At 48.8% G+C, this 25,028-nt stretch overlaps 1 protein-coding gene across 8 annotated transcripts in view; it reads right to left on the bottom strand.

Moving 5' to 3' along the window:
- NTM (neurotrimin) overlaps positions 1 to 25,028 on the bottom strand; it is a 680,565-nt gene that overhangs the window by 112,573 nt on the left and 542,964 nt on the right. For all 8 annotated transcript variants that reach the window (XR_012155901.1, XM_073320725.1, XM_073320731.1 and 5 more), the window contains one exon: positions 21,260 to 21,492. Coding sequence is in view for 7 of the 8 variants with exons in the window: in XM_073320725.1 (XP_073176826.1) it covers positions 21,260 to 21,492 (233 nt within the window). In the remaining variant the exon portion in view is untranslated. The remainder of the gene's footprint in view (positions 1 to 21,259; positions 21,493 to 25,028) is intronic.

Below are 25,028 nucleotides of genomic sequence, written 5' to 3'. Positions count from 1 at the left end.
AGGATCATGTCAGGATCTCTCCTGCTCATCTTGTGCTCATCCTTGCTATTCCCCATCCCCGCTACCCTTTCAGGATCTACGGTTAGTAATTGCCATCACACAGCCCATTTGCCACTCCCATACCACGCTCAGGCTTCTGCTAACCACAGGGAACAAGGCGGCTCAAGCTCAGATTGCCCATCTGGCAGAGCAAATGTTAATGGGCTGTGCTGGATTTGCTATCATCATGCTGATGGTTTCATCATGTAAGCTAATATCACTTGGGGACTTGGAGAAGACCCCGCCAAACGCATTTCACCTGTGAGCTGGACAGGATTGCAACCAAGGATTCCCCGTGTGAAAGGCTGGTGCCCTAACCAAGCCTGGGATCTCACTGTGCAATACCTCCAGGGACTGTGGGTCACGGGACGACCGTTTGCCGAATCTCAAACCATTTAAACTGGGATGCGCTACCATGAGCAGCACAACTGCAACCGCTGAAGTGCCATCAGTGATGCTGCAGATGCAGCTCCGAATCAGATCAAACCACTTCTGAGGAGGGTTGCCAGGTGTCCGATTTTCGACCGCAACACCCGGTTGAAAAGGGAACCTAGCGGCTCTGGTCAGCGCCGCCAATGGGGCCAATAAAAGTCCTGTCGGCGGCACTGCGGCATTAGGTAGGTCCAGCTCCTAGGTGGCTTGAGCCCAGCGGCTCCCACACAGACACACGCCCTCTGGCCAAACCGCCGCCTCTGGCTCCTACCCCCAGCGAAGCTGCTACTTCCAGCTCCGAAGAACGAAGGGCAGGTGCCGTGGTCAGGAGTAACGCGGAGGGAGGCAGCCGGTGCTACTCAACACCTTCTGCGGTCGGTCCACCCCGGCAGTGAGGACCCATCACCGCAGGCTGCAGTGACATCGCCCATGTATGGCACTGGGCACCCACCAGCTGGAGATTTACCAGCCTGAGTCTTCCTGCGCTGGAGGCTGGTGCCGGACTCCTCTCAGGCCATGCACAGGGATCCCCGCTCTGGCTGAGCCTCTCCTTGCAGCCAGCTGGAACACACCACAGCACCGGGGTAGTGCTCCAGCACTTGGGTCAGCAGACTGAAAGTCAGGACTCAGAGCTGCTGCTAGCCCATTGGTGGCCCTAAGCAGAATACTTTTGGGCCCCCTCCCGTAATACTAAAACAGGCAAATAAAAAGCAAATGGGGGTCGCATGGGCTACCTAAACAGCTGATCTGGCTAAGGTGCCTCACACAAGGACAGGGTTTGCAGCTGGAGACTCTGAGCAGAAGAAGACTCCCTGGCTCCCTGTATGCCTAGGAGCCGGACGTGCCGGTCGCTTCCAGGGTGCCGCACAGAGCCAGCGCAGGCAGGAAGCCTGCGTTAGCCCCGCAGCACCAACAACTGGAGCTGCCTGAGGTAAGTGCTGCCCGGCCGGAGCCCACACCCCCTCCTGCACCCCAAGTCCCTGCCCCAGCCTTCAGCCCCAGTCTAAGCCCCTTAACTCCAGCCCAGAGGCTCCTCCTGCATCCCAACCCCCTCATCCCTGACCCCACCCCAGAGCCCGTACCCCCAGCTGGAGCCCTCACCCCCTCCTGCACCCAAACTCCCTCCCAGAGCCCACACCCCCTCCTGCACCCCAACCTCCTGCCCCAGCCCTGAGCCCCAATCCAAGCCCCTCAACTCCAGCCCAGAGCCCCCTCCCACACCCTTAACCCCTCATCCACCACCCCACCCTGGAGCCTGCACCCCCAGCTGGAGCCCTCACCCCCTACTGCACCTCAACCCCCTGCCCCAGCCCGGTGAAAGTGAGTGAGGTTGGGGCAGAGAGAGCCAAGGAGGGAGGGGGAATGGAGTGATCGGGTGGCGCCTCGGAGGAGCGGGGCAGAGGCGGGGATAGGGTGTTGGGTTTTGTGTTATTAGAAAGTCGGCAACCCTACTTCTGAGTAGAGGTCTCTGCTCTTTCCTCTTCCTCCACACCCCCTAAGTCCTGCGACAAGCTCTGGACTTGACTCAAAGATTCCCCAGGAGAGCTGGCCTGAAAACCAGTTCTAAAGGCCAAAAAGGAGAACCAGAGGAGAGCCAGATTAAAGTATCAGCTCAGAATTTATGCTCAGGATTTAAGGTTTAATAATGCAACAGAAAATCAATATTTAATAAAGCAAATGATGGAGAAAAACACGGAATCAGAGATGAGGCTGCTGCACTGTTTTCAAACATGTAACTCCCAGAGGAGACTGTGTTGGCAGGATGGATCCGATACCAGACTGGCATGCAGGAGGCAGCAGGTCCCATTGATTCCAACTCTGGTATCTAGGGGGCTCAATGGGTTTTTTTTATTAAAGAACAAACAAAGAATTACAATGAAGGTAAGAGCCTAAATACTCATACACAGTGATCCAAAGCTCACAGATAAGGGATGATTAGCAGCTGCCTCTCGGGGTGGCGGGGGGGCAGGATTGAACTGACAGGGATGACAGGAGGGCAGGATTAAGATGCATTGGTAGGAAGGCTCGGGAATGGAATGGTCGGGGGACACTGAAGGTCAGGACAGAGATACATTGGCAGAGAGGGATTGGAAATGCAGTTCGGACAGGCTGTGTGGGAGCCAACTGGAATAGTCCGTCCACTGAAGGTCCCAGGTTCAGAGCATTGACTTGATTGGCACGGGAATAGAAGGAGCTAGAGGTGTATAGGTCGTGACTGAGATTCATTTGGGAGAGGAGCCTAGCGCTAAAATGTCACGAAAAGGTGTGGCTCCGCAAAGCATCCATCCACAGGTGAGTGCCAAGTCTAGGGCTTTAACTGACCCCAGATACTCCGCTGGTGTAAATGAGGGCAGCTCCACTGAAACGAATACACAGAGTCACAAAGAGTTCCGAAGACTCCGGCAACTGGGACTCCTACCAAGAGGCAGAATTAGTCACCAAGCTCCAAGGCTTTGACTGGATAAATCCACCTCAGCGCACTGACTGTGATATGAGCAGTAAGGGGATGGCGGATCTGACTGCTGGAGTTCACTGAGCAAGAGAACTGCAAATCTAATTCCAGCAACAACCCTCTCCCCTGGTAAGCTGCGCTGGACATTAACTGATGGTGATATCCCGTGTGGACAGGTATCCGGTTTACCATAGGTTGCTTACATGTGCAAAGTGCATTACACGTCTATGCAACATACGGGGACAAAATCTGCAGGCTACTACCATTGCCAGCTCAGGGAGCTCTCCTTCATATCAAACAGGATCTTGGGACCTTACGGATCAGGGTTCTAGACCTGTCCCTCTGTGTGTGAGTGTGTGCGTGTGTGTGAGTGTGATATTACTGATTTATACCATGATTCTGTCTGTACCATGTGAAACCAATATGGTGTTCCATACCTTGTGGAAATTAACCAGCTCCACCCAACTTCAGATGGTGGATGGATTGTATTGGGGTCTGTAGTTCAAAAGAGTCTATGGGATTTATGGATTTATCTTAGTGAAATCCAACTAAGGAAGTAACAGGGGAGCATGGGGAACAAAGACTGGGCAGTAAAGGATAGTGACAACCCCAGACTAGCAATATTGTTGTTTGAGATAGGCCTCTCACAGATCCCTCCATGATCCCAATACCCGATATGGCTTGGGGCTGTTTGCAAGCCATAGGCCTGATCTTAGGCGTTGCTGAGTGCTCTACTCCCAGTGGCAGGGGATACTCTGTCTTATGAATGGTCCTGCAGCTGAAAGAGGCTTTTGCTGCTCCTTCCCATCCTCCTCCGCCCCCGCGTCCTGCTCCTCGTCTGTCTGATTAATAAAACCCAGCCATTTCCATCTGGGAAACAAAACATGCTTCTAACCGGTGAGGTGATGCATTTTTCATGCATCAATATGCAACACGTCAATCACCACCTGGCATGTGGCTCGCAGGTGGGTGGAGGTGGCAACCACAAGGCAGGGAAGCTCTGTGCTGTTCAGGGGCCGACAAGCACTCACTGTGTGTAGTGGCACATGGATTAACAGCTTCAGCACTCCAGACTCCTCTGCCAGGAGCTGGGTGCTCGTGCTGCCCAGCCACTGCTCCCAGAACAGGGTCTGTGGGCCAAATACCATTCCAAGGAGCGCCCAGCGTGAATCTGGAGTAACCTAGAGTTACACCTGGGGCAGAATTTGCCCCTCCTGTAAAGGGGGCTGGCACTGAGGCATGACAATGCTAATGTCCCCTCAGCGGCTGCAAGGAGAGGGAGAGGTTTTAAGTGACTAGCTGGCGTGGCCATCCAAGACAAGGGTCTGTGTGGGCATACAGAGCAGCTGAGCATGAAGGAAGGCAGCGTGAGGCCAAGGTGGTTAGGAGAAGGGGGCAAAACTGAGTGGTGATATATATGTCTGAATGGAGACATAGGACCAACTCCTGCCCCCTTTGTGCGCACTGAGTATCACTTTACCCTAGGGGCAAGGCCCACGGAAATCAATGCAAAGCACTTCAGTGTGCACCAGGGATGCAGAATCAGGCCCATGCAGCCTAGGAACAAGGACTGCATGCTGGAGGGGAAGTATTTGAATCCTCACTCTTCGGTTTGCCATACCTAAAATCACAGGTTCAAACCCCAGTCGCACCAGGTTCATCCTCCTGATTTCAGGAGATCAGTTCAGTCCCCCACAGCTTATTCTCTGAAGTCTTTTGAATGATACTCAAGTTCTGAGGTGCCTATAGTCCTCCAATGCTTTCCCACAATTCCCCCGCCCCCGGCCCCTGTGTCCCCAGAAGGAAAGACAAGTTCTCCCTCAATTCACTGGGAAAGAATCACAGAGCAGCTCAACTTATTGCACCTCAAAGAACCATGGGATATGCCCCTAGAAGTCCTAGCAATGCACCTGGGTGCATGCGGCAGCAATGAAGAGCAGTAACTCAGGTAGGGCTTTGCAGTATGTCTGCTCACACTTGGGCTAGGGAGTGACACTACAGTACACGCTCTAGGTTCTCTGTTTCCCCCCTTCCCCTCAATCACTCCCCTCCCCACTTGCTACATAATTAATAACAACACTCAGCGCTCACATTGCACATTCCATCTTCAAAGCACTTTGCAGACATTAACTAATTAATCCTTGTACACTCCCCACCCCCCCGAGGTAGGCGAAGAGTATTATCTCCATCTCACAGATGCTAAATTGATTTGGAGAGAGGTCAAGTGAATATCGGAGACGGGGGCAGTCCTCCGGGGTGCCTGGCTGCCCGTCCTATGCTCAGGCCAAACACCCTTTGAGTGAATATTAGTGAACATGGTGAATCAGATTTGCAAGTAAAAACTTCCTCCTCATCCAGCCCAGCTCAAACGCTGCACATAATCCTGAGCCAATGATATTACAGCCTGTTGCCATGGAAATGATGGCAATGTTGCAGATATCACCAAGTCAGAGGCCAAGTCACAGGTAATGAGTAAGTTACGCATCAGTAAGAGGGTGCAAGGAAGTCCAGGTGGATGTAAAGGAGTTAAGATGCCTTTTCTTCATTAATGTGCCCTGATATAACAACACTGATGTAGGTAGACCAGTGTACGCTCCTAGCCTTTGAGTAGGTTGAGATCTAAAGGCATGGTTTACTTGGTCTTGCCTCAGCAAAAGACGGCTGGATTTGATAACTTCTTGAGGTCCCTTCCAACCCTACATTTCTATGATTCTTTGTATTTAGAATTGTAACGCGGTTCACTCACCACTCTGGCACCTCCTGCTGGCTGTCTTGGGGATTAGCTCTGCATGTTAGTACGCCCTCTTTGGGTGGTGCCTCACCACCGTCACTCCTGCTCTTGGACCCACGTCTCTCCAAGGACCCTGGCGTCAACTTCAGTGACATAGCTCTCCGGCTTGCCACACACTGTGCTTGGAAAGGGACCTGCAGTCCGCTGTTCAGCCACTTCTCTGAGTGGTTACTGCAGCAAATTGTCTGGCCACTTCCTCGTGGCCCCAGCGTCCTCTTTGCCCTTGCCTCAGGGCCTCAGCCTGCAAACCCCAGCAGCCAGCCAGGAGCTCTCTCTCACTCCCCTGGTTCCTGCTTGCAGCACTGCTCTGTCCAGGGTGCTGGCAGCTCTCTCAGTCCCCCAGAGACATAGTCCTTCCTCCCTGGGCTCCGAGCAGAGAACTGCCCTCCTCTGCCCTGCAGCTCCCTTTTCATATGGGCCTGATTGGCTGCTCCCTTCAGCCCTTCTCTGATTGGCTGCCTCCTACGCAGCCTCTTTAGGGCTCTATTAATCCCTTAGAGCCCTGTGTGGGGCAGGTGCCCCATCACTAGAATGCAAACTTGTTGGGTTGGGAACCGACTTTTGTTCTGTTTGACTAGCACAGTATGGTTCTCGCCCATGACTGTGGCTCCTATGCACTACTGTGATACAAATTCTAAACAAACACCACCACCAACAGAAGATATTAGCTAACACAAGCTAACATTTTAAATGTATAGTGTAGAGTAGGCAGCACATACTTTAACAAAGGTTAAACAGGGTGAATTACAGCATAGGTTCCCCATTAGGGTTTAGTACCACCAGTTTATTCATAGATTCATAGATTTCAAGGCCGGAAAGGACCATTGTGATCATCTAGTCTGACCTAGAATCATAGAATCATAGAATATCAGGGTTGGAAGGGACCCCAGAAGGTCATCTAGTCCAACCCCCTGCTCGAAGCAGGACCAATTCCCAGTTAAATCATCCCAGCCAGGGCTTTGTCAAGCCTGACCTTAAAAACCTCTAAGGAAGGAGATTCTACCACCTCCCTAGGTAACGCATTCCAGTGTTTCACCACCCTCTTAGTGAAAAAGTTTTTCCTAATATCCAATCTAAACCTCCCCCACTGCAACTTGAGACCATTACTCCTCGTTCTGTCGTCTGCTACCATTGAGAATAGTCTAGAGCCATCCTCTTTGGAACCCCCTTTCGGGTAGTTGAAAGCAGCTATCAAATCCCCCCTCATTCTTCTCTTCTGCAGGCTAAACAATCCCAGCTCCCTCAGCCTCTCCTCATAACTCATGTGTTCCAGTCCCCTAATCATTTTCGTTGCCCTTCGCTGGACTCTCTCCAATTTATCCACATCCTTCTTGAAGTGTGGGGCCCAAAACTGGACACAGTACTCCAGATGAGGCCTCACCAATGTCGAATAGAGGGGAACGATCACGTCCCTCGATCTGCTCGCTATGCCCCTACTTATACATCCCAAAATGCCATTGGCCTTCTTGGCAACAAGGGCACACTGCTGACTCATATCCAGCTTCTCGTCCACTGTCACCCCTAGGTCCTTTTCCGCAGAACTGCTGCCTAGCCATTCGGTCCCTAGTCTGTAGCTGTGCATTGGGTTCTTCCGTCCTAAGTGCAGGACCCTGCACTTATCCTTATTGAACCTCATCAGATTTCTTTTGGCCCAATCCTCCAATTTGTCTAGGTCCTTCTGTATCCTATCCCTCCCCTCCAGCGTATCTACCACTCCTCCCAGTTTAGTATCATCTGCAAATTTGCTGAGAGTGCAATCCACACCATCCTCCAGATCATTTATGAAGATATTGAACAAAACCGGCCCCAGGACTGACCCTTGGGGCACTCCACTTGATACTGGCTGCCAACTAGACATGGAGCCATTGATCACTACCTGTTGAGCCCGACAATCTAGCCAGCTTTCTACCCACCTTATAGTGCATTCATCCAGCCCATACTTCCTTAACTTGCTGACAAGAATACTTTGGGATACCTCTTGTAACACAGAATACCTCTGTGTACAAGAATACCTCTTGTAACACAGGCCAGAGACTGTCCACAGCAAATACCTTTTTAAACACCACTGTCTTTGTCTACACTAAATGATAAGTGCTGCTTAACAAGGTGTTAATTAGCATGGTACGCTAATGTGTCTGCCAAATATGCCCCATTTTTTAACATAGCCAAAGCCATGGGAGACCCTGCAAAAGGTAAAGTACAAGGTTACTTGCACATTCGTATACAACCCTTTTAACGGCTTATCTTGCTACAACCAAGAGTTAGAATAAGAAAAAAATGAAATGGCCGTTGTGACACTGCATGCCATATTCTTCATAGTTATATTGTTATGATGTGATTAGGGCATAATTATGATGCATTTTGTACAAGACGGGTCATGTGAGGAGTCATTGGAAAAGCTATGGTTTGCTGTATAGGATTATCCTATTTGTATACATGTATTATTTTTGTATCTGAAGTTATTAATATTGTTTATGGATCTATACTTCAAACGTAGTTACACCTGGGTGATGCCCACTAGACTAGATGCTTTTGGTCTAGATAGCTGGTTGGGAAGGGCCTATTCAGGGCAATGAGCCATTAGGGAAAACCATAGGCCTTAGGAGAAGCTTATCTCCCACCTGGTGAGCCTTCCTGAGAACACTCCAGACAGCCTGTAAGTAATGGCTGCTATGACTCTACAAGGACATGTGACCGGCCACATGATTCTGGACTCCATCTTGGGATGTCAGTATTTTTCCACAAACTGAGTTTGGGACATAGGGTTCCTGCCATATGTTAAAGCTATACAAGGCAGGGAGTGACATCATTGGCTATTCCCTCCCCACACAAGAGGACTCCTGAAAACACCTGAGGAACAAAGACTGAACTGGGGGAAGTGCTGGACCCAGGCTAAAGGGATTTCTAGCCTGTGTATGAGACACATGGGGATTCCAAGATGCAAAGCAAGTGTAGCTTGTGCCTTAAGAATCTGCAGCCTGCTTGTATCATCTATCAGGGTGAGAGATTGTTAATTCATATCCTATCTTTCTAGTATCTTTAGACTTAGTTTGCATTTTTGTTTATTTGCTAGGTAATTTGCTTTGATCTGTTTGCTATCACTTATAATCACTTAAAATCTATCTTTTGTAGTTAATAAACTTGTTTTCACTTTATCTAAACCAGTCAGTTTGAGTGAAATGCATGGGAAATCGTAGCTTAAGGGGCAAAGGCTGTTGCATATTCCTCTCCACATTGATGCAGAGGCAAACTGGATAATAAATTCATACTGATTAGGGTTTGGGCCAAGGCAGGATGGTACCACTCTGTGGTCCTCGGCTTGTAGCCTCTCTATTGTTGGTTCATGCAGTGTCTGGTCAGACAGCCTGCATGTAACTGCAGCTGGGTGTGTCCCAACCTGTGTGAATACTGGGGGAAGTGTAGGACTGGGAGCGGGTCTGCAGCTTGTCACTGCAGCACAGTGAGAAAGGAAGCCCAGGCTGGTGGGTCAGAGGACTCAGTGGTACCCCAGTTCCAGGTGGCACCCCAGGGGGAACCCATCACAGTGGTAAATTCCTAAACTGCACCCAGAACCCAGGCTCAACCCACTGATGATGCTGCAATGAACTGCTCCTCAAAGTAAATTGAGACGATCACAATGGCACTGTCCTTCATCTTTGTGAGGTCACCAGTGAAATAGCCAATAGTTTTAACATTTCAGCTGTCATCATTAGGGTTCAGAGATAATACTTTAATGAGTAAATAGGGAAGTTCATAGCTCCTTCTCTCTCTCTAGTGCTATTGTTCCAGGCTCTCTACAGATTCAGGCAAAAGTCACTGCGTTGAACACCACCTGAAGGTTACCTTTATAACGCTTTGGTCTAGAGAAACTTAATTAAAATATATAAATAAACACTGAGATTCTGGAACACACGATGGTGGTCACTATAGAAAAGTACCAGCTTGCTGAGCCTGTCTACAGAACCCTCTTCTGGCCCCTCTGCCGATGACACACACAAAGGGAGTCTTCCCATGGACTCCAAAGACTGAACCAGGCTGACAGGGAGAAAACAGCTTGGCTTTCAATGGCAGCCTGAATGAACTGCAGACCGGGCAGAGGAATAGCAAAGGCATTTGAGTAATTCATGCATGGTAATGAGCCTTTAACAACCAGCCCTTCTCTTGGGGAGAATTAGCCGAGGTTAATTAGATGTCTACAGCAGTGCAGAAGAGACAGCCATTTTGACTGACTCCCATTCTGCACCCCTCTGGTAGGTCACAAGCCCTACTGTTGAACTCCTGACCTTACAGAGTTCCTCACTTTTCCAGGAGTAGCCCCAGCCCTGACACGCATTATAAACCCATTGAACCAATATACCGAGTGCACTGGGTGGCTTCTCGCTCTTCCCCCAGTGAGCGACGTGCAACATTAGTAAAAGAGACGTGATTCACGCTCGTGTTCCTCCCCCCCATGCCCCAGGAAAAGGCTTCTTAAATCAGGGGAACTCCTCAGCCTCTGTGAAGCATCCCGAGCATGGTGCTGAGGCCTTGTTTTGTTGCATACTAAACAGCTCAGTTGCAGGAATCGCTTATTAGGTGAGAGGAGGGAAAAAAAAAACTGGCGGGAGATGATCTTGTTTATCTGACTGCAGGTTCGCTAGGGTGCCATGGCTGGCACTTAGTATCAAGGGATGCAAGCTGGCTTTTCACACAGCATCAGAGATGGCTTTTATCTTGGCCTCTCAACACCACATCCCCCCCATCCAGTCCTTTCCTCCTGCAACAACAAATGCAGGCATCTCCCTGGAGCTATTAACACTCCAAGCGTCTATCACATTCTCCAGTAGCTTATTGCACAGGTTTGTTGTTCGGTGCCTGGAAATTCTTCCCTTGGCCTTACACACCAAGAGAGGGTACCTGAACAGAAGCCGCACTAGCTGTAGTCAGCTACGGGCACGAAGCCAGAAATGAGTTTGGTTAGACAAGGCCATAGATGACTGTGGAGAAAGCTGCTGCTCGCTGTGGATGTGACACCGTGCGGAGAGGTGGGTAACACCTGCCATCTCACAAGTACGTTCACAATAGCTCCATCTATGCGTTTAGATACCACAGTGAAGAGCAAAGTATAAGCACACAGACCGAGAGGCGATAGTTAGGCCACGCTGCCTCACCCGATCACACTGGCTCTATTTCACCGTTATCCCAGCGTCTGGCCAGGGCCGCCGTGTTGGATGTGAAAGAGCTGGTGACAGCTCAGACTATATAAGAAACTGGAATGACTTTACCTGGATATTCTCGTCTGGTTCAGCAGCAGCCCTGTCTAGTGCAGTGCCCCCAACCAGCCGCTGTATCAGTGTTCCCGAGTGGGTGTGAGGCTGTAGTTTTCCTGTGAGTTGCCGACATAGTCACAGTTGCCCCGGCCTCCAGACCTCACCATGCTGTGACCATCACGCTCTTGAAATCCACTCCGACTGCAGCTACTGCAGAATGCCCCAGCGTGATCGCTTCACAGCCTTCCCTGGGGTGACTCAGTGCTACCAGATCCTGGCCAGCTGCCTCTTATCCAACAGGTTTTTCAACAGCTAAAAAGCCACCTATCTCACATGAGATCTGGAAGTCGGGCCTGCTGAAAGATTCCCATTGCAATCTGGAGTGGGAGGCATGATCCACATAAGGGCCCGTGGCTTTGCAATTCTCTGCCCCTCTGCCTTAGCCAGCCCCGAGAGCCCAGCAGTGGGGTCCTGCAGGGCACCTTTCCTTACCAGTGGCATAGGCTGGCTGGAGTTGACTGTAGTGTACATGGCGGCCGTCAGTGAGGTGCTAGGATTTCAGGTTCTGCTCTGGCTCAGGTATGAAGCCAGGCAAAGATTATGCGTTCAGTTCCCCTGCAAGCAACCCAGATGCCTGGGGCCCGAGTGGCCAGAAATCAAGGGCCTAACTCTCTTCCCACTTACGCTGTTTTCACAACCATTGCCACATGGGTTGCAATGGGGTTAATCCTGATTTACACCAGTACAAGTGGAGGGGGGAGTGAGGTCTTAGAAGCTATTCTTATTTTCATGTGAAGAAAAGGGGCTCATGCTGCCAAAGGAAAATTAATTGGGCAGAGTTCAGTGTTTGAATGAAAACAGACACACAAAGGAAATAAAAGGCAGCATGAACATGCCGTAGGCCCAACGGTCCCATTATCTACACCGCGCACACCTTGCAGAGAGGCTCGTGCGGCTGCATGCCTCCACACCGCACGACCGCATCTGCGCCATATGTGAGGTGAAGCGCCCTGGCTCCGCGCTGCTGGCTTTCCTATGTCTGGGCAAGGTATCAGCACTTCCCCCTTCCACCTGAGCTACACAGCCCCTAACTCCCGGCAAGCAGGTAATTAACTATCAAACAATGGCAGGATTTGCAGATTAACCAGACCCAGGAAGAAGTGGGAAAACTCATTTACACCAAACAAAGTGGGAGGGAGTGATTAGTTGCTCTAGCGACAACAGAAAGAGTCAGATAGGGCCAGGGAAACTGATAAAGAGATGGAAAAGTGCTAATATCCCCCAGGTTGGTTTGTCTGAAACACTAAAATTCCCCTATTTTCTATCATGCAAATGTGGTGTCTAAGTGAAATTCAACCCCAGCCAATGCGGTGCTCCACTCACCCGGTCTGTTTCCAATACTGAGAAAAGGCCCACTTTCTTTAATGCATCTTACAAGGCTGAAGGAGTCTTTTGCAGGCTGAGGAGAGGGAGTGTTACAAATATAAATAGAGCTTTCCAGATGCCATCCTTCCCCCTCCCCACTCTCTTCTGCCTGGTAACCCCTGGCAGGGCTGTGTTTGCAAGACTTAAATAGCTTATGTGTCCTATGGGGAGCAGGGTGAGGGGGGTGGGCCGCTAAGGCTGAGACACAGTAGGGGCCAGAGGCAGGTTTGTTTGGGATCCCCAGACCAAGGCACCGTTTCCTGAAGAGTGCAGCAACCACCCAGGTGGCTGAAAGGAGCAGGCAGGGCTTGGAAGCACTTAGTCATTAATTAGACCTGCAGGGGGAACGTGAGGATGAAAGGAAGGAAAGCTGTTGTGTCCCAAAGGCTAGTGGGTTGTGTGTGAAGTCTCCTCATTCAGAACTTGGAGAGCCACACCAGGTTCCTCCGCGCAGCGTCTCACAGATCAGGAGCTGTGGCCTTGCATTTTGCAAATGAGGCTCTTCCAGGATTCCAGGGGGCAATTACATTTTTGTGGCATATACTCTGGTCGTTCCTCACCCTGAATCCCTCTCTGCCCGCAGCCTTCTGATCCTGACTACCCAAAACATTGCCAGAAGCCCAGGAGATGAAGTCTTTTGAGCCAGTGCCTCTTGATTCTATTTAACACAGTCCATCTATGCACGGCAGAACTTTCCCTGAAAAGAAACCATGCTCAACAGGTACAATCTGTAGGAGACTTCATTGTAACCCAAACACACTAGGTCAGGTAAGAGAAAGGCAGCCTCCCCAGAACGGTCCAGTTCAGTACCAGTAATGAAAAGGGAACGTTGATCCTGCAGTTTAGTTTCAGTGAAGCTTGAACAAAAGTGAAAGGAGATCTGATGAGCCACAAAACTGGGGATGGAGCACAGAGCTCCCAAGATCCATCACGCTGACAAAGTCAGGTGGACCTGTGGGTGCTAAGAACCTCTAACACTTTGCACCTAGCTTGTTGGTTTGCAACCAGCCCAGTTCATGAACAACCAGCACCGACGTGTTTTAAAGTGGCCACCGAATTTGCATGTCTTAATTTTCGGGTGCCCAACTTGGGCTTGATTCTCAGAGTTGCTTTGGAGTGCCCACAGCCCCAGTAGAAGTCAGTGGGAGTGGCAGGTGTCCAGCACCCCTAAAAATCAGGTCTATGGTGTCTTCAGTTCAGTGCCACAAAACTGAGGCCCCCATAACCAGTGGCCTCTTTTGAAAAGGTGAGTTTTGCTGTTCAATGGCCTGGGTGACCTGAGTTTGGTGGATTGCCATCTGGCTCTCCATGGACAAGCGTCCACATCACGGAGCTCACCATCGTACAGTTAGCTCCCTTGCTGGCATTCTTAGCAGATGGGACAGGGACTGAACTATCCTTTCATGACAGGGGTCATTCCCTCCTGGTGTGGGCTGAGGCTCTTTGGTGGTGGGAGCTGCTAGTCCTGCTGAACCCCTTTCTTTTGCATTTCTGTAGGAGGCTTTCGGCCTCGAAGACTGTCAACCCAGCACTAAACAGGTATTGTATCCTCTTCCCACTGCAATGTTCCAGGATACCTTATACTTTGCTACCCCACTAAGACAGCTTGCCCCGGGAGGAAAGAGGATATATCACTCCAAGAGAAGTAATCCATAGTGTGTGTTGACATCTTCATTGTGTATCTCTGGATTACTTGCATAAATCACAGGATTTATTTAAGAGGACTTGCCGGACAAAAGTGGAAGATCTCATGGCCCAAGAAGGTCGGATCCTTAGGAGAATATAGCCTGCCCCAGAGCAGAATTCAATGGCTTCTTGAGAGGTTCTGGTGCACTCACTTCCAGAATTTTGCCCAAAGGCCCTTTCCTATGTCCTAGAGCTCTGTGTGTGGCCACCTGGTCATATCATTTGTTTCAGGTTATTACCTTAACTGATCGTATTTAAAATTTGAGTAATTTCCCTGCGGTTAACCCCAGCAATGGGACATTATTAGTTATCTGAGGTGGGGCTCCACTGCTCTGAAAACGTGTCCTGCAGATAGTCTGCTAAAGTCTTCAGAAGGTTTGAGAACGAGATGTGGAAGGGCTGGAGTTCAGACCGTCTGGGGAGTTTTCAAGGCCGGGTCTCCAAAAGGAGTCACACAGGTGAAAGCTAGGGGGGGTGTGAGCAATGGACAAAGTGGCTCAGGTGTTATCATCACCAATCGAAATCTTCCTCCCACAAACTCAAACTCCCTCCTAGGAGACTGAGGCAGCTCAGATAAACTGTTTCCAAGGCTGCTCTGTTCCATTTTCACAGCAGCGCTGGTGCTTCCTGCCCTGACCTCAACCAGAAGCAGAAATGCCAAAATTCCATCAAGGGAGAGGACTAGAAAACAGGGACTGAATACCCCGGCTCACCTCTCCTTTTGGACCCTTCCAAATAAACGTCACAGAACAACAGGAGATGCTCACATTCTGCAGTCGGAAAAGCAGCTGTTTGCTCTTCCCGTGATCTGCAGCCCTTGCTGTCCAGATGCTGGCTCACGACTGGGTTTGGGTTTGTTTCCTGAGAGGGGAGATGAATCCCCCTTCCTCATTTTAGCTGAATAAAAAAGTTGGCTTGGGAGTGAGTTATCTAAGCAGGACACCAGGGGCCATGGCATTGGGTCCCACAGATGGACTCAGCACTGACAGTAGGTCTGACACCGGACCACAGAGCGCCACCCTTTACACAGAGTGAGGACTTGCACTTTCAGAGACTGTTTTTTTACAGGCAGGTTATACTGGGTCATATTATTATAGGACACATTTTCCAAGGGCAAGACGTGTTAGTCCCAGCATCCTGGCTGAATTCTACTCTGGGTCACTACAGTCTGTCTCCCTTGTACTGTTAATAGGATACAATATTCTTCTTCACTTCCTGCCCTAAACAGCGATGTAGCATTGCTGTGTGCTGTTAAACTGTTGCTGCGTTCCACCCCAGCAGTGGCTGTCTTTTGACGATGAGCTAAGCAATTCCTGTAGAAAACATAAGGCCTGATTCTACAAGGTACTGAATACCCTCAACTCCAGCCGACCACAATGAGAGCTGAGGGTGCTCAGCACCTTGCAAGATTGGGCCCATCATTTGTGAACCAGTTGAGGATCCTCCAGTGCTTTGGAGTGATGCTCTAGAGAAATAAGACAGGATTTGACTTTGGTATCCAACGCGACGGAGAGAGGGGTCTGGATGCTTAAGGATATGGAGAAAGTTACGTCAGGAAACCTGGCAGCAGAAATCAGGACAGATCCAATATAATTGTGTTGTGTCACCTCGGTGTCTGACGGCAACTCCAGAACTTTCAGGTGATCAACTTCATCTTAAGAAACCCAGGCAGGTAATAACAGACTGCAAGATAAACAGCAAGAATTTGGGGCGGCGATGCACCTCCTGTCCATTTCACAGCTAATGGAAATGGGAAAAGTCCGGCTCTGTTTAGTTTTCTCAATTGCTTTAAAAGGAAGAAGAAGGAGAAGGAGGGAGGAGGGGGAAAAAAAAGCTCTGAAATCTTTTTGGCCTTCTATTCATTAGGCTGTCAATAATGCTCAGCCCCAGCACATCGACAGCGGATTAGCATAACGCAACTCTGTGTACCAGACCAGTGCCTTTTTAACCCAGCTTGTTGCCAAATCAATACACCCATCAGCATTCGAAAATTAGCCCGAGATGAGATTCCAGTACTCAAGCTGGTGTGTCATGCTAAAAGGGCTCCCATCCAACTCGGAGAGAAAAGACTGCTAGCAAGGGATTAGACGTTTTCCATTGATCCTCACCCAGACTGCCCTCAACTAAAACAGCAACGTTTCACACACATCGCACCATGCACACTCCTTCCTGCCCGATACACACCCACACAGACACACATGCACATATGTAAACACTGGTGAGTACACACGTTTTGAAGACTGTGCATGCACATATGGCCTGAAAAGTGGGCACACATTGAGCTGCGCTGCTGATCAGGAAGCAGATCAGCCTGCTACATGATAGTATACAAACCAGTCAGCAGCAGGTCGATGACCCTCAGCTTGTCAGCCCATCCCTATAACATAAGCGTTTCCCAGTGCTACACCCCAACTAGTGACTGTGGTGGTGAAGAGGTTGAGAAATTCTACCGCAACATCGAGCAGGATCTAGCAGTGGTTCACCTCAGAGACATCTTAATGATATAGGGTAACTGGAATGCTTGCACTGGTCCCGAGAGTAACCCAGAATGGTGCAGCTGTGTTGGGATGTTTGGCTACGCCGAGACAAACAGCAGAGGACTGCGACTCATGCAATGTGCGACTAGAAACGACTCAGTCTTAGCGAAGACTTTGTTCAAGCACAAACCAGCACGGAGAAGGACTTGGACATGATTGCATTTGTGACTCAGAACAAGATCGCCTTTGTCATGGCCTCGAAGAGATGTCGTCTCAGTGGGGTGGGGAATCCATCCTTCAAGAAGGCCGACATAGGATCTGATAATAAATTAGTAATGGCCGACATAAAGATCAAACTGGGAAACAAGAAAAGAGCATCTAGTACCTCGGAGTCCATTATAATGCTGACTCACTGAAAGTCCATCGAGCACAAGTGGAATTTAAGAGGATGATTAAACAAAAGCTCCAGGCATAGATCAGGCACAGCACATCATCTCCTGCTACATTACAGAGACCATGGATGGTCTCCTGGGGAAATGGATCCTAAAAAAGAAACCTTGGATCACAGAGAATATTATTGAGTTATGTGATCAACGAAGGAAATTAAGAGCACAAAGGAATACCGATGAAACTGCAAGAGAGCAATATTCTCGTTTAACACGAGAAATAGGTTCACAGATTAAAGTGGCAAAAGAAGACTAACTTGAACAAGATTGCTTCAATATACAGAACTCCTTTGTAGCAAATATCCCCAGCAAGGCCTATGAAACCATTAAGACTCTTTCAAAAGGTTTCTCTGTCAGGAAAAAATATTGTTTCACCCAGCGCTTTGGGTAGGTATTGCTGAGAACATGAACGAAACAAATTCTAAGTTGGAAGTGAAAGAGGCAGGGGCAATCTACACAAGAAGCTTGACTTGTCCTGATGAACCTCCTCCTATGTCACAGTTGAGGATGCAATGGGGTCACTGAAAAAGCAATGGAGTAGATAACATAGAAGCAGAACTAATTAAAAGTGGAGAGGGGCACTCATCCAAGCATACCATAAGTTTGTCAATGTGATTTGGGAGTCTGGAAGATGCCACAAGATTGGACATAGTCCCTGATGGTTCTTATTAATAAAAAGAGGCAATCTGATGTTTGTGGAAATTACTTCATTTCATTACTGACATGCCCTAATAAAATACTTCTGTGCATCGTTCTGAAGAGAACTGTGCACAAGACAGAGAACTTTCTGGCTGAAGAACAAGCCAGATTGAGACCCAAAAGAGGTCCAGTGGAGCAAATATTTTATCTGCATGTGCTAAGTGCAAAAGTGCTGGGAAGGTAGTAAATGTCTTTGTGGATTTTGTGAAGGCATTTGACAACTTACGGCACAAACCTCTTTGGGTAATCCTGCAGCTTGTTGGTAAAAATGTAATAAAACAGATAGAAAATATCTGTGGAAAAATGACAGTTTTGTTGTTTGTGGGCCGTGAGCAAAGTAGTTGGATTATTTGGGGATAAATGTTAAACTGGGCTGCATGCATCTCCCTCCTCAACTGTTATGTTGAAGACATTTTAAGAGCCACCACTGATGGAAACATACAAGAGACTGTACCCGTTGGTGGATGAAAAACTTGTCATCTATGCTTCAGGAATAAAATGGATCTGACTGCATCATTGCAAGAAATGCTGCAAAAATTGGTAGAAAACTATAGTGGTGGAAGCAGAGAAGTTAGGTCTAAAGAGATCACATGGAAAGGCAAAGAGGATGGTGACATCTACATCTGTTGAAAAGTGAAAGATATTCTTACCCAAATCTAAGGAGGCACCGGAGTGGGTTGAACACTTCAGACACCGGGGTAGTTTGACTGCAAGGTACACTAAACATCACTCAGGGTATGTCTACACTACGAAATTAGGTCGAATTTATAGAAGTCATTTTTTTAGAAATTGGTTTTATATATTTGAGTGTGTGTGTCCCCACAGAAAATGCTCTAAGTGCATTAAGTGCATTAACTCGGCGGAGTGCTTCCACAGTACCGAGGCTAGAGTCGACTTCCGGAGTGTTGCACTGTGGGTAGCTATCCCACAGTTCCCGCAGTCTCCACTGCCCATTGGAATTCTGGGTTGAGATCCCAATGCCTGATGGGGCTAAAACATTGTCGCGGGTGGTTCTGGGTACATATCGTCAGGCCCCCGTTCCCTCCCTCCCTCTGTGAAAGCAAGGGCAGACAATCGTTTCGCGCCTTTTTTCCTGAGTTACCTGTGCAGATGCCATACCACGGCAAGCATGGAGCCCGCTCAGCTCACTGTCACCGTATGTCTCCTGGGTGCTGGCAGACTGTGGTACACAGCGGCAGCAACCCATTGCCTTGTGGCAGCAGACGGTGCAATAGGACTGGTAGCCGTCATCGTCATGTCCGAGGTGCTCCTGGTCACCTGTGTGAGGTTGATCAGGAGCGCCTGGGCAGACATGGGCGCAGGGACTAAATCTGGAGTGACTTGATCAAGTCATTCTCTTTAGTCCTGCAGTCAGTCCTATTGAACCATCTTATGGTGAGCAGGCAGGCGATACGGATTGCTCGCAGTCCTATTGCATCATCTTCCGCTGGGCAGGCAAGAGATGAGGATGGCTAGCAGTCCTATTGTACCATCTTCTGCTGAGCAGCCATGAGATGTGGATGGCATGCAGTCCTTCTGCACCGTCTGCTGCCAGCCAAAGATGTAAAAGATAGATGAGTGGATCAAAACAAGAAATAGACCAGATTTGTTTTGTACTCATTTGCAAACCACCGCCCCCCCCGGCCCCCGTCTAGGGGACTCATTCCTCTAGGTCACACTGCAGTCACTCACAGAGAAGGTGCAGCGAGGTAAATCTAGCCATGTATCAATCAGAGGCCAGATTAACCTCCTTGTTCCAATAAGAACAATAACTTAGGTGCACCATTTCTTATTGGAACCCTCCGTGAAGTCCTGCCTGAAATACTCCTTGATGTAAAGTCACCCCCTTTGTTGATTTTAGCTCCCTGTAAGCCAAACCTGTAAGCCGTGTCGTCAGTCGCCCCTCCCTGTGTCAGAGCAACGGCAAACAATCGTGCATCTGAGTTGAGAGTGCTGTCCAGAGCAGTCACAATGGAGCACTCTGGGATAGCTCCCGGAGGCCAATACCGTCGAATTGTGTCCACAGTACCCCAAATTCGACCCGGCAAGGCCGATTTAAGCGCTAATCCACTTGTCAGGGGTGGAGTAAGGAAATCGATTTTAAGAGCCCTTTAAGTCGAAATAAAGGGCTTCATCGTGTGGACAGGTGCAGGTTTACATCGATTTAAAGCTGCTAAATTCAACCTAAAGTCCTAGTGTAGACCAGGGCTCAGACAACCAACACAGAATCAGACTCACGACTGCTGCTCCAGCAATCCTCAGCCAAATTTGGAGAAGCAAAGGTATTTCCATGAAGTGTAAAATGAAATTGCGGAGTCTCGTCTTCAGCGTCTTGCTATGTGCCTGTGAGATGTGGATGCTAAGGAAGAAGGACATAAAGGGTTTTCTGCCTTCAAATTGAGATGCTACAGGTGATTGCTTCGCATTAGCTATACCTCGCATATGACTAATGAGAAGGTAATCACCCAAATGTATAGCATAACTGGAATGATTTCTGAGATCGTTAAGGTGATCAAACAAAGATAACTTGTTTGTGGGCCACATGGGTCAGATGAGTGGAGGAAGACTGCAGAAGCAAGTTTTGGAGGGACTGGTGCCAGGGGGCACCTGAGCCAGGTGTGGTCTCATGATGTCACTGACTCAACGGGACACAGAATGATGCTTATCAAGGCTGTGTGAAGATGGCAAATGTGGAGGAAGATTGCGGGCCCATGACTCCCATGTGCTGTGTTTACTGTGCACTGTGACGTGACTCTATGGCACTTTGCACTATGAGAGAATGGATGTATGGACACAAGTGAGCAGCCTGACTGGCGTACATGCACGTATTAGTGACTGCATATTTAGAAAACACAACTCTCCAATACAAACATCCTCCCTCCTCCCTACACAGAGAATTCCCAACCTTCCCGGCCACCGGGTGCACACACATCCGCTCCCAACACAAAGAGATGGATCCGATGCAAGTATCTTTCTCGCAGCACGGATGTGCTTGCTCGCTCTCGTCCCTCTCATCCTCTTTCCACTACCTCAAACATAATTTGCTTTGCTGTTTCCCTCCAGTGTGAGAAAATAATGGTTTGAACAGCGTCTGTGTCAGACTCTAGAGCGGCTGAGGTTGAGGCCTGATGACTATTCAGAGGGAGTCAGGCAAGCCCTGCCCCATCTTCCCAGAAAAAAATAAAACACATGGACTTTGCTCGATTCTGCTTGGACTGCCTGGTCCTCACGATCCTGCTCCACTTGGGGCTAAACAACCCCCACCATGACACTTGGACTGAGCTTTAGGCCAGACAGGCAGGCTGTGTGGGGAGCTGGGACAAGGCTGGCAAAGAGCAAAGGCAGTGAGTGGAATGGGAAAGGAGATGCTGTTGTTTGGGAAGAGGGAGACTAGGATGGAGCCACGGGAACAAGGGAACTGGGAATAAAGGTCATGGTGGCAAACGGGAAGAGGAGTTGAAAGGGGCCATTGGGAAAAGGAACCAGGAGAGATGGGAGAAGAGAAACCAAGGAAGCAACGAGCTCCTAGCTGCCCAAGAAAGCCTGTCTCGCCTGGGCCTTACCTTGCACGATGAGATGCACCCGTGACGTTTTGGGGTGATTGTCTGTCTGCACGGAGCAGGTGTAGGGCCCCTCGTCGTACACATCTACGTCCTGGATCTGGATGCTGTACTGGGTTTTGGTGTTGGACAGGAGCACCACCCGGGGGTCCAAACACCACTTGTCATTGCCGGCATAGAGGATGCTGCTGCGATTCAGCCAGGCCACTCGAGTGACTCTGTTATCCACGGAGCACCTGAAGGGAAGGAGAAAAGTGATTCATGAGCACACCGCCCGTCGTGGTTATTCTCCCCACGGCCTCTTTTCTTTCTGTCCTTTGCTTTTTTTAGCTTTGCTGTGAGCAGCAGTTTCAGAGACCCAGTAGCACGGGTTTCCCAGGAGGAGAACATCAGCACGTTGCCTGCAGGGCTCAGGGCTTCTTGTTCCATCTAAAATTCCACCTGAGCCTCAGAGCAGTTCAAGAGGATTTCCAAAAAGTTTCTCAATTACTTTAGAGTCACATGGCTTGAACTCCTCTCAGTCCATTCCCAAGTGGCTCTTTGGGGCCCCTTCATTCACCTTGAAGCTGCCTTTTACCAAGTGCACACAAGCCAGCTTAGTTACAGCCTTAAACTTTTGTCCAAATATCAATCCAAACTTTTTGGAAACTTCAAATCTCTTTTCTCCCCCAGCAAAACCTTATTTTTCATTTCCCCCAGAGATCTCCATCTCCCTGCAGCCAGGAGAACAAAAGGTGAAGCACAGCAAGGGAAGCTAGTCTCTCTCAGTTTCTGGAAGCAGGAAAGAGAAAATAGCTTCTGTTCTCCCAAGTATTCCAGGCAGACAGTCTCAAAAAAAGATCAGGGCACACATCCAAAGAAAACCTTTCAACTTCCTAAAGTTTGCCCATTGCAAGCATCCTCGCTTCCTTTCACTCATCCACATCAACACCATATCATCTTGTTAGCAGTCACTGTCACTAAATGCTGCTTCCCAGATCCCTGACTGCAAAGTCAGAGTGCTACCCATGAACCCAAGCCCCTTATGTGACAGGAGAACATTCAAGCATCCAAGCTGAATACAACTGTGTTCCTTTCAAAGCATTTAACAGCCTTTATAACCCAGAGAAAGAGCTTTGTTAGACGTCAGTGACAGAGGATAAACCCGCTCAGCCTAAGATCCCATGTTTATATTCTTTCCAGTCAACTTCATTACTTTTTCCAGCAGTGGTGATGCAAATTAACTTGCAAGTTAACGAGCGAGGGAGCAGCAGAGATCACAGAGGTGGTACGTGGAAACCTCAGTGAATGGAGGTCAATGGAGTGACAGCAAGGATGACTGTGGCCCCAGTGTGGAATTTTGTCAGTGAATTTTGGTGACACTGCATGTCGTCTGGGGACCTTGTCCTTCCTCAGTGTTAGTATATTGGGGGTGCTACTACAGTCTAAGTAATAAACAATGATAAAAGTAACATGAAAGACAACTAAAGTCACTATTAAAATTCATGCACCTCTTTGCCACCACTCTCTTGTATGCCTCTATGCTCCCGTCTCCCCCCCACCCCCATTTCTTTCCTCTCTACTATATCTATTACTCTGTTCTTGACCTATCATTGTGCCTGCTGCCCAGCTATACGAGGGACGAATGAGCTCTGTTGTAAAGTTTCAGAGTAACAGCCGTGTTAGTCTGTATTCGCAAAAAGAAAAGGAGGACTTGTGGCACCTTAGAGACTAACCAATTTATCTGAGCATGAGCTTTCGTGAGCTACAGCTCACTTGGTCGGATGCATACTGTGGAAAGTATGGAGGGAATGCTTGGATTACATGCTGTCTGATTCCATTGTTGTCCATGGATCTCCAAGCTGGGATGCTTCACAAAGGTGGAGGGGGAGGGGGAGGATTTTTGATTTAAACCTGTTCACTTTCCACAGTATGCATCCGATGAAGTGAGCTGTAGCTCACGAAAGCTTATGCTCAAATAAATTGGTTAGTCTCTAAGGTGCCACAAGTCCTCCTTTTCTCTGTTGTAAAGTTATCTGTGAATGGACTCATTTTGAAGGAGGGACTCATTTACCCATATACAGAGGTACCACCTCATCATGAGCGGAATCCTCTTGAGCGTGAATTTGAATAGCGTGAACCTCCATCAATAGTGAACAGAATGAAAGATCCAAAATCACAGCTGTGTGTGAACTGGAGTTCCAGTAAACCTTACTCAGGGTGTAATCTCCCGAGACGGTCTAGGCCTGGGAACTGTGTCTTCTGTTCTTGGTGCTCCCACTGACTCAGTGTGCGATGCTTGGAAAATCATCTAATCTCTCTGTTCAATAATTGTCTACCCATGAAGACTTACTTACTTCACAGAGATCCAGCAAGAATACTTTCACACTGCTTCATCGATGTACGGTCCTGATCTGAGCCCCATTACCTGAGCACCTCACAATCTTTAATGTATTGACGTCTCCACACCACTCCTCTGAGGTTGGACCATGCTATTATTCCCATTTTGTAGATGGGGAATGGAGGCACACAGAGGCTAAGTGGGGCATCCAGGGAGTCTTTGGGCAGAGCAGGGATTTGAACCCAGATCCCCCAAATCCAGGCTAGTGTTCTGACCACTCGACCATTCTTCTTCTCTGCTTTAGAGACCTTTAGATGAAAGGAGCTGTTGACATACATAGATTTTTATTATTTCTAAAAAAAACCCCATGGCTTCACTACAGGCAAACCCAGAGGGCTTTATTCAGTTTGTGCTTAATCAAACTCCTGTTGAAGTCAGTGGGAGTTCTGGCTGTTTGAAGACTGAGAAAGGTCCTTAGGATCTCACCCAAGAGGACAAATCTACTGTATCCCTCTCTTTTTAAATGAATAATGGTTCGTAATAGAGCTGGGCCGGGGCCACAGAGTTTAGAGCCAACTTTGGAGGATGTATGGATCCAGGATTTTGGTCTGGGCCTACCGCTATCGGCACTTTTAAAGATACTGTAAAAGAAAGGTTCCAACAAACACTCTGAGGCCCACTTCTGTACAAATGAAGAGGTGCCCTGTCTACTGGATATTTCAGAGACGAAGCAGGTGATGGGAATGCAGATGATTAACTGCCTGTCACTTTCTGCTGAAGTTTGCACCATGGACCAGTGAGCAGATTTAAGTAAAAAATCCTCCCCCTCCCCCTCCACCTTTGTGAAGCACCCCAGCTTGGAGATCCATGGACAACAATGGAATCAGACAGCATGTAATCCAAGCATTCCCTCCATCCAACGAGCATTTAAGCGCTTTTGAAAAGTAACGGAGCTCAGGCAACGCATGAGGCCACAGCGAAATCAGTGCTTTTGCCCTTCACAGTGCCTGGTCACCATCTCTTCTTATCACATAGGCACACTCTTCTTCCCTGGGATGGGCAGACTCAAGGGTCTGGCTTTTGTATTGTATTTATGTTGTATTTCCTTACTCTTAAAATTTAAAAAAAAAAAGCACAATACAAACAGCTTCCAGATAGAATCACAGAAGATTAGGCTTGGAAGAGACCTCAAGAGGTCATCTAGTCCAACCCCCTGCTTAAAGCAGGACCAACACCAACTAAATCAATACCTGGGAATAGACACCCAAGCCTCGGATACTACAGCAATATCCCTGAGACCCCAGTCCTCCTCCATGCCATCCACATGGGATTCCTGAGCCCCTACAGGGACAGGTTTTCATCCTTCCCTCTGACCCATGTGAGACAGAGATGGGCCAGGCAGTCTTGATGCTCAGAGCAGGGCTGGGCCCAGCTGATAGCGCATCCCTCCCA

The sequence above is a fragment of the Lepidochelys kempii genome, chromosome 22 (genome assembly GCF_965140265.1).
Source record: "Lepidochelys kempii isolate rLepKem1 chromosome 22, rLepKem1.hap2, whole genome shotgun sequence".
NCBI classification, from domain to species: domain Eukaryota; kingdom Metazoa; phylum Chordata; order Testudines; family Cheloniidae; genus Lepidochelys; species Lepidochelys kempii.
This window is presented reverse-complemented; position numbering and strand designations above follow the sequence as displayed.